Source organism: Castanea sativa, chromosome 11 (genome assembly GCF_040712315.1).
Source record: "Castanea sativa cultivar Marrone di Chiusa Pesio chromosome 11, ASM4071231v1".
NCBI lineage: Eukaryota > Viridiplantae > Streptophyta > Magnoliopsida > Fagales > Fagaceae > Castanea > Castanea sativa.
This window is the reverse complement of record NC_134023.1, coordinates 58987497-58997538: the sequence shown is the minus strand read 5'-3', so window position 1 is coordinate 58997538 and position 10042 is coordinate 58987497. Positions and strand designations below refer to the sequence as shown.

The window sequence follows — 10042 nt, the reverse complement described above, 5'->3', positions numbered from 1 at the left end:
TTTTTGAAAATACATATGGGTAAAATAGTGTTGTAAAAATACATATTGTATTATTTAAACAGCAAAAACTGTTCTTTAAACACTCCTATCAACCACCTTATATTTTTTAAGCACTTATTGTTTAAACAACAAAAACTGTTTTTTAAACACTCCTACCAACCACCTTATGTTTTTTAAACTAGAGTTTCTTTAGCACGGTCATAATAGATTAATTTAGTAAAAAATTTATTATATATATATACATAGTCAAGCTAGTCCTGTAACCACCTTAGCCCTGACATAACAATGGGCCACCGGTGCCTTGTGGTCTTCTTCTTACTTAAAAATAAAATAAAATGAAAATAAAAGTCGTCGTAGTCTTCTGGGTTGGTCTTTCTTCTTCAATCCCCACCTTCTTATAAATTTGTTTTTCCTATAAGCGCTAATTAAGCAGCGAAATCAAACCCTCTGCTCTCTTTTGATAAACCAACATCCACACGTATCAAGCACGACTCTGCATGGGGTTTTCCCAGGTGAGTTCAGCTCCTTCATCCTCTTCTTTTTCCATGAATGCTTTTATCCTTCTCTTATGGTGTGGCTTGTATGTCACCTTTGTGGTTGGAGGGAATAATGAGACTGACCGGTTGGCATTGTTCGAGTTCAGATCCAAGATCACTCTGGACCCTTTTGGGGTCATGACATCTTGGAATGACAGCATCCACTTTTGCCGATGGCAAGGGGTTACTTGTGGTCGCCGACATCAGAGGGTCACCAAACTGGACCTGCAATCTTTGAAACTGGTAGGTTCCATATCTCCACATGTTGGAAATCTTAGTTTTTTGAGAAATCTAACCCTCTCTAACAACAGCTTTCATGATAAAATCCCTCCACAAATTGGCCATTTACACAGATTACAATGCTTGGATTTGGAATCTAACACACTTAGTGGCAAAATTCCAAGCAATTTATCTAGTTGCACCAACCTTGAAGAACTTATTGTTGATCACAACCTTCTGACTGGAGAAATCCCTGCAAAGCTTGGCACCTTGTCAAACCTCAAATCCTTTTTCATAAATAGAAATAATATGATAGGAGGTATCCCACCTTCTTTTGCAAACTTGTCATCTCTAAAAGCCTTTGTAACATCTGATAATAACTTGCACGGGATTACCCCTACTTTTTTTGGTCAACTGGCCAAACTTGAACATTTTGCTATGGCTGCAAATGGGTTGTTTGGTACAATTCCTCCCTCAATATTCAATCTTTCTTCACTAAAGAGTTTTGATGTAGCAGACAACCAAATCCAAGGATATCTTCCATCTGACATAGGTATCACCTTACAAAATATCAAAGCTTTTATTATTGCCAACAACCAATTTGTTGGGTCTATCCCTATTTCGATATCTAATGCCTCAAATCTAGAGGAACTTTCATTGAATGAAAATAAACTTAGTGGAAAAGTTCAATCTTTGGAAAAGCTAAATAGAATTTCATGGTTTTCCATTACTCTTAACAATCTTGGAAATGGAAGGGAAAATGACTTGAATTTTCTTTGTTCTTTGACAAATTCCACCTATTTGACTTTGTTGTCTATAAATTACAATAACTTTGGTGGGGAGATGCCTAAGTGCATTGGCAATTTGTCAACTACTCTTACTAGATTATATCTAGACAATAACAAATTATCTGGAAAGATTTCTACTGAAATAGGAAATTTGATCAATTTGGAGAGCCTTGATATGGAGAACAACAATTTATCAGGTAATATTCCCTTAGAAATTGGAAAGCTTCAAAAGTTACAAGTTTTGGATTTAAGTGCTAACAATCTCTATGGTTACATTCCATCCTCTCTTGGAAATTTAACTATTTTGATAGAATTGTATTTACACCAGAATAATCTTGAAGGCAACATCCCTCTAAGTCTATGCAAGTGCCAAAATTTGCTTACTTTGATTCTTGCTAATAACAATCTCATTGGTTCGATATCCTCGTTAGTCATTGGTCTCTCATTCTCACTAGTGGACTTAGGTTTGTCTGCCAACCAATTTACTGGTATCCTTCCCGCAGAAATTGGAAAATTTAAAAATCTAGAACTAATGGATATTTCTGAAAACATGTTGTTTGGTAAAATTCCAGCAAGCCTTGGTAGTTGTGTGAAGCTAGAATATATAATCATGGGAAGAAACCTCTTCCAAGGGATCATTCCTCCATCTTTGGAATCATTAAGAGGTCTTGAAGTCTTAGATGTTTCTAACAATAATTTGTCTGGCCAAATTCCAAAATTTTTAGAGCAGTTTGTCTTCTTACAATTTCTGAATCTATCTTACAACCATTTTGAGGGTGAGGTGCCAATGGAGGGATTTTTCAAGAACATGAGTGCAACCGCAATTAAGGGAAATGAGAAGCTTTGTGGGGGCATATCTAAGTTTCAACTTCCAAAATGCAAATACGAGAAATCCAAGAGGAGGAAGTTGACCCTTACCTTGAAGTTAATAATCTTTATATCTTCTGGCCTTCTTGGAGTAGCTTTGATTCTTTCACTTCTACTTCTTTATTCTTTAAGAAATAAAAGAAAAGAAAACACATCAAGTGATTCAAGAGATCTGTTTCTAAATATATCTTACCAAAGTATTCTAGAAGCAACCAATGAGTTCTCTTCTACCAATCTAATTGGTTTGGGTAGCTTTGGGTCCGTGTATAAAGGGATTCTTGATCAAGGTAAACATATAGTTGCTATTAAGGTGCTTAACCTTTTGCGTCATGGAGCTACCAAAAGTTTCGCAGCTGAGTGTAAGGCTCTACGAAACATTAGGCATCGGAATCTTGTAAAGGTGCTTACATTATGTTCTGGTATTGACTATCAAGGTAATGATTTTAAAGCTTTGGTATACGAGTTCATGGCAAATGGCAACCTAGATGAATGGTTGCATCCAACTTCAAGAATAAATGAGATTCTTGAGGAACCAAGGAGTTTAAGTCTTCTTCAGAGGTTGAATATTTCCATTGATGTTGCTAATGCATTGGATTATCTTCATCATCATTGCCAAACACCAGTCATTCACTGTGACCTTAAGCCTAGCAATGTTCTTCTTGATGATGAAATGATTGGACACGTAGGTGACTTTGGCTTGGCAAGAATGCTTTACGATGCAACCCAAGATTCTCCTATTAACCATTCAAGCTCAGTTGGAGTAAGAGGAACTATTGGTTATACTCCTCCAGGTGAATATCATTATCCTTTATTAAATTTAATTGTTTTTCCTTTTCCCATATTTGTTTACTTTATTTTACAACCTAAAAGCACAACTTTTAAAAGGATGTACTCTAGGTAGAAGATAGAGTGTTACATAAAAAGAAATTCTTGACTTATCTTTATTATTTCCTTCCATATTACATGCCACTAACAAAGCTCCTTCAATACCTATTAGGTTATGTATCGTTTTCCTTCTTTTTCTAATACAAAACTATGTTCACATTTACATATATGTTATGTATAATTGCAGAGTACGGTATGGGAAATGATGTGTCAACAAATGGTGATGTCTATAGTTTTGGCATATTATTGTTGGAGATATTCACAGGGAAAATGCCTACTGATAAAATATTTCAAGAGAGCTTAAACCTTCATGACTTTGTTAAAGCAGCTTTACCTGAAAGAATACTTGACATTGTAGATCCTATTCTTCTTCAAAAAAGAGAAGTGGGAGAGGCAAGGATGAATGACATTACTCGCACTAAAGGTCCCAATGGAATTCCAAAAAGTCAAGAATGCTTGATTTTGATACTTGGAATTGGGGTTGCTTGTTCTGTGGAATTTTCTAGAGAAAGGATGAACATGAGTGCTGTCATTACTGAGCTTAATTCAATCCGTCGAAAACTTCTTGGAACTCATAGACGCAAACAAAGGCTTCAAGTCACAGGTAAATTATTCTTTCTTTGGTAGATGTTATAAATTGGTAGCATATCCTCACACACCACCTGATCTAATTTGATAAGGCCACTCCAAATGTTTAAATTGCGATTAGAAAGTCCCATCCTCTTGGGATTACTTTTTATTCTAGCAATGCTGAAAAGATTGGTGCCACTTGAAATTTGATAAGCTCATTATGCTATATTTGGCATTTGAATAAGTCCATTACTCTTCTATAAAACCCAAACACTTGATTTTTTTTATTTTTTTTAAATAGCTTATTCAAAATTAAAAAGTTTTTTCCAAAGTGAAATAAAGCCTATTTTAAATTGTTGGTTTCTGCCATTGAAGTTGTTGAGATCACAAGAAATTGGCTCACATCTTATTACTCTTGATAAATGTCTCTACTGAAGACAAAAAGTTAAATTATTGCTAGTTATACTTAATTACTTGACACAGACATTTGAAGGTTATAAAAGTAATGGTCAATCCATAAGTTTAAGACAAAGATCGAGGTTCAAGTCTCCAAGAGAAAATTTCATTCACATGCACTTAGATTAGACTACAATTGAATCCTATCCCACATAAAAATAAAAATAAAAATCTAATTTTATGGTAATTAATTCCACAAATGCTAAATGAGTTGGGATTTGTTAATCCTACAAATGGGCATTCCTGCGTAATGAATTTTCTTACTAGTAAAACACAAATGAAAGCTTAATTTACACATTAGCCATTAACAGAATTTCCTCCAATTCACTATGTAATAGTTCATATGATCATCAACGTGTGATTTTACTCGCATGACCAGATTAATAATTATGTGACTAGTTTAAATAATTTAGTGACTCAAGTGATTTAATGCACATATGAATTCTCACATAATGGTTTGGAGAAGATTTGTTTTACAAGGTTTGAAGGTAAATTTTGTCCTTAAGTTAATAATAATGTTTTTTTTTAATATTCTAAGACATGTCTCATTCAACGTAATGTCATTATTTAAAACCCAAAGCTTATTATTCTAATATATTGAAATGATCTTTCATCACCACAGGTGCACAAGAATGATGACTTATTATAAAGGTCTTCATCACGATAAGGTAAGCTTCCCCATAGCCATAGCTATCATGTATTTTCTTTTCTTTTTTTTTGTTCTTTCCTTTTCCCTCCTATATTAAGAATTTTGTAGCCAATGCCATGCACAATATATATTTTGGATTATGAAATTTATTTAGAAGAGAGCTAAGGAAAAAGAAAAGGGGGGGGGGGGCGGGTGGTTTGGGAGTTGGGACCATCATTGTTGATCAGGAGAAAGAATACGATGTTTTAGGAACTCCAAATCAGCATACAGCTGGTGTTTCTAAGCCCAATAGGAAATTGACACCTGGCATAAAATACACATCATTTCATTAAGCCATTTAAATAAAATGACTAAATTAGCCCTGAAAAAATTTCAAACACCCGCCATTTTACTCTCCGCAAAAACAAAAACCAAATACTTTTACTCTTTTCAAAATCAAATCTCATTCTCTCCCTCCCCAGTCCTCACGCCACTATAGCCCCTACTCGCTCTCAAACCCCAACCCTGACAACCACTGCCCAGCTACAGCGTCTCCAGTGGCACAACACTACCAAACATTGCAAGTTTTGACGAAACCAGCCTTTGTCTCGTTAGAAAACCTCAAAATCTTCTTTTTCTAGCAAAACCATCCTACGCCGGAAGCTTTCTTGCTCCTTCCAACACCCGACAGTCACAAGAAGGTTTTTTTTCTCTCTCTTTTTCTTTTCTGTATTTTCCCATCTTTTTTGTATGCTTTTTGTTCCCAAAATTATAGATTTAAAAAAAAAAAAAAACAAAAGAAACTCCAAATGAATGTTTGTGTAGAAAGGAAATTTGTACCTGTTTGATAAAATGTCTCAATGAAGATGGATGCACTCATTTTCTCTTAAACTATTATCAATCAATAGAATATACAATATACAGTAATGGGTTAATCTTTTTTTCTTTTTCTTTTTTAAATGTTCTTTTGAATCAGATTAAAGTTTGGGTTTTTTTCCACCTTTTTTTTTTTTTTGGTTATAGTTTCATATGTAGAAACATAAAGCTTCTTTCTTTGTTTGAAAAAATCTTGCACCCGTCAATTTGGGGACAGTTGAATGTATTTTTCTAAAAAAATTAATTATTTGCTGATATGGTGGTTGAAATTTTGGTCTTGAACAAGTTAATTTCGTGTGTGAAGGATGTTGACCCCAATCCCATACTTTGTATTGCTTTAGCCTTTAGTTGTGTTTACTAATGAAGGTACTTTGAAGTTGTGCTGCATACCTGTCCCAAAAAACCCTAAGACTAAAATTACCCCAAATTGAAAACATTGAATTTGGCCTCTCCCTCAATTCCAGATCGTGTGGAGAAAGGGTTTTGTGTGTTCTCAAGTAATTTTTCTTCCTAAATTTTTTCTTAGGTCTCTTGCTTCACACCCCTCACTGATTCCCACAAATTAATTTTTCTACATGATTTACAAATCACTAAATTAAATTCTGAATCTATAACTACATCTTCTTACCCAACTATTATTTTATTCTTCATTTCAACATACATGTGCATATGGCAATCTGAACTGAGACAGTAAGCACAAAGAGTGACCTGACCATACTTCAAATTTTTTTACTTTTAATTTCTTACAAGATTTGCTAGATAGTTATACTTTCTTATATATTAGTTTGCTATTTTTATGGTTCTTAGCATGTTGCCTACTTTGTCTTTTTCTTTGTACTTTTTAATCATAATTGCAGTGATGTTTATTTACCCATCCAAAAAAAAAGAAAAAAATCCGGTATTGTTGTTGGCTATAATAATGATTAATATTTTGTTTCTTGTTAGATTATTATAAGGGTCGTCAACTATGTAAGATTTTTCATTAAAGCGATGAAGATGTCAAATATGAAGCAATGGAATAAATTGAAGCTTTGAAGTATCAATCAATGATGGAAATGCAAAGTAGTTGTGAAGAAGTTGAAGTAGACATCAATAGGGTCATGGTTACTTTTTGTACTTTGTTTTGGTGTATGCTGGCAAAACAAAAGTAGCCTATATGTTGTTACCTTGATGTAACTTTTGAATATTGATGCCAATAATAGTAATGTATCAGAAGATGTATCTTTATGTTAGCTTTTGGTTTACTAGAAAATTGTAGATTAATGTTACCTTTTGTTGCGTTTATGAAGTTCAATAAAAATTTAGATTTATGTTAACTTTGATAATCATTGGGTACCAAAGACAAACAACACCAATGGTTCGACACCACTAATTAAGGAAGGAAAACAACACTGTTGCATTTTATATAATCTAAATTATAGGTATTAAGGCAAACAACAGCAACACACTATATATAATCTAAATTACAGAACTGTGTCCAGGAAAAAAAAATCTTACTCAAGCTTTGATAGAATAAGTATTTCATTTTGCAATGACATATTTTCAAGTTTGATAGAATATGTATTCCCATAAGAGTTTCTCACACTATTGATGTAGCAACAGAGTCAAGTATATCACCGAAATATGCAATCTGTAAAAATGCAGCTTTATTCAGGATAAATAGGTGAGAATTATCACCTAAAGTTGCAGAATTATATGAAGGACAAAAAAATTACAAAATTATTTGCGGGTACATAATCTATATCACCTAAAGCTCCAAAATTATCACCACCAAATGTATGTGGGTTACGTAAAACATATGATTGTTAATGCCTAGTTATACGTTCTCAAATCATCCCGGGTTTGTTCTTTTTCTTGACTTGCATACTTTGAATTTGAATCTCCAGCACTTGTAGCAACTATTATAATGTATCCTACATTATAACACACAAAACAATATATACATAAGCATCAAAATATTTATCCCCCTAAAAAAAATAACTTAGAGCACAAAGCTAACCTTGCCTCATTAAGAATCCTGAACATGAATTAACCCATTAAGATTCCCGAACCTTCCTCCATGGTGAATCTCAAAATTTAAATCATCTTCCTCCATGTTGTTGTTGTCTCTGTTCTGTATTAAATATTAGCTTTAGTAGAAAAAAGATAAAAAGATAAAAAGAGAGAGCTTTCTCATAGGCTTTTGATAAATTACCACTAAGAGTAAATAAGAATAATAAGCTTTTGAACATCATAACCATCAACTAATAAGTAATAACAATCAAGTATTTGTAAGAAAACCCATTAGTTTGGTCCATTTCTTTACTATCTTTAACAAAAGTAATTCATTATTCACTCCAAACCGTCAAAGATCAATTTAATGGTATGCTACAACTAACATATGCAAACAACTTGTGCTTATCAACAATGTAATTAGAACAGTTAAAGAGAAACAACATTGTCCCAAAAACTAACATCATGTAAATCTAGCACAGATGTTAAGAAGAACACTATAGCCCACTTTAAGAGCTTTTCTCCGAATATTATAGTCCAAATATTATAATGAATTCATACACTTCAAATGAACTTCTTCAAGACCACCGTGTCATCAAACTTAATCATCGTGTAAATCTAACCATTTTAGAAGGCAACACCATCACAACGTAGAATCCAATCATCATCTCCCATACTATAAGCAACCTTTGCACCTTGGCATAAAAAAAAAAGAAATTGATCAAGTAATTATCATATTTCATTACCACCAAAAACTATTGATTTATGTTCTCCCCAAAAACTACATATGAAACTAGAACCCAAAAAAAAAAGTGGAAAAAAAACCTGAGCTTTAATTTGATTCAAAAGAACATTTAAAAAAAAAAAAAAGATTAACCCATTACTGTATATTGTATATTCTATTGATTGATAATAGTTTAAGAACAAAGGAGTGCTTCCATCTTCATTGAGACATTTTATCAAACAGGTACAAATTTCCTTTCTACACAAACATTCATTTGAAGTTTTTTTTGTTTTGTTTTTTTTTTTTTTTTCAAATCTGCAATTTTGGGAACAAAAAAGCATACAAAAAAGATGTGAAAATACAGAAAAGAAACAAAGAGAGAGAGAGAGAGAGAGAGAGAGAGAGAGAGAGAAACCTTCTTGTGACTGTCGGGTGTTGGAAGGAGCAAGAAAGCTTCCGACGTAGGATGGTTTTACTAGAAAAAAAAGATTTTGAGGTTTTCTCACAAGACTGTTTGTGAGAATACGAACTATCTTAAAAAGAGCTACTTGGAAGACAAAACTTCACACCAAATTGATGGGCTCTGCCACTGCCTAAACTAATAGGACTTCAAGAGTACAAAATATTCAACTAAGAAAAGCAAGGGAACAAGCAATGTAATCACAATATGTAGATATTTTATTTCAGAATTCAAGTTCATACATATAAGAAAGATTCAAATCACACAAACTCCTAAGTTAAATAACAAAAACTATCCTTAGATAATTCATGTGAGGCAAACGCACTTACAAACATGAAGTTATCCTTTCATTGGCCAGGTATGTGAATCTAGTTTGTTAGATTTTTTGTTGTGTTACTAATAATACCTTTAATCTTTATTTATAGTAGACAAAAACAATTACTACACTCCTCCTCATATATTGGTAACTTCTATTGCACTCTGACTTAGTGGATAATTGACTCACATGCTCACTTTTCAAAACTCTTTAGATACGTGACCATGACCTCCAAAACTTATGTATCACGAGTGAGTGTACTGTGATATTTTCTGTTATAATGGGCCTTGCAAGTTTGCTTATTTGGGCCATGTAAAATCAAGATCCAGCCCCTCAAGTCATGGACAATTTGACTCACATGCTCACACATGTGAAAATGTTTATTTTTAGCCTAACACATGCCCCCTATGCGTGATGAGCTAAATTTAGGCCAATTACGCATAAGTTAATTACAAAAAAAAACAAAAGGGTGAAAGGAAAATAAAATTGGGGCTTTAGGTCAGATCAATTTGCAAACTCCTGATCCAAAAAGTCCTTCAAAACTCAGGTGGACGTTGGCAAAGGTTGTCCATGATTCTGAAATTATTCATCTCGATCGAGGCTTGAACAACGTCGCAACTGTAATTCCGCATGATGTCGGGAGCTGGTGCGTACAAAATGGAGACATCTTCAAGTTCGTCGTTGATCTTAAGAGGATCAATTGACTGCAGGAGTTGAGAAATGAA

General features: G+C 33.5%; 1 protein-coding gene and 1 long non-coding RNA gene across 2 annotated transcripts; one reads left to right on the top strand and one right to left on the bottom strand.

Moving 5' to 3' along the window:
• Positions 1-243: 243 nt before the first annotated feature.
• LOC142615007 (LRR receptor-like serine/threonine-protein kinase EFR) lies at positions 244-7057 on the top strand. The gene is made up of 4 exons (XM_075787660.1): positions 244-3201; positions 3483-3899; positions 4944-4989; positions 6771-7057. Exons 1-3 carry the CDS (start codon positions 498-500, stop codon positions 4955-4957), a joined length of 3135 nt encoding a protein of 1044 aa, XP_075643775.1. The 5' UTR covers positions 244-497; the 3' UTR covers positions 4958-4989; positions 6771-7057.
• A 48-nt stretch (positions 7058-7105) lies between these two features.
• On the bottom strand, positions 7106-8475 carry LOC142615008 (uncharacterized). The gene is made up of 3 exons (XR_012840629.1): positions 8441-8475; positions 7825-7938; positions 7106-7738 (listed from the first exon to the last, which is right to left on the bottom strand). It is a non-coding gene; the product is annotated as an uncharacterized LOC142615008 (long non-coding RNA).
• Between the last annotated feature and the right edge of the window lie 1567 nt (positions 8476-10042).

Excerpts from the sequence above, each read along its gene's own strand:
- LOC142615007 (XM_075787660.1), top strand. The coding sequence starts at position 498 with ATGGGGTTTTCCCAGGTGAGTTCAGCTCCTTCATCCTCTTCTTTTTCC. Across the intron at positions 3,202-3,482 it reads TATTGGTTATACTCCTCCAG|AGTACGGTATGGGAAATGAT; the intron begins GTGAATATCATT and ends GTATAATTGCAG.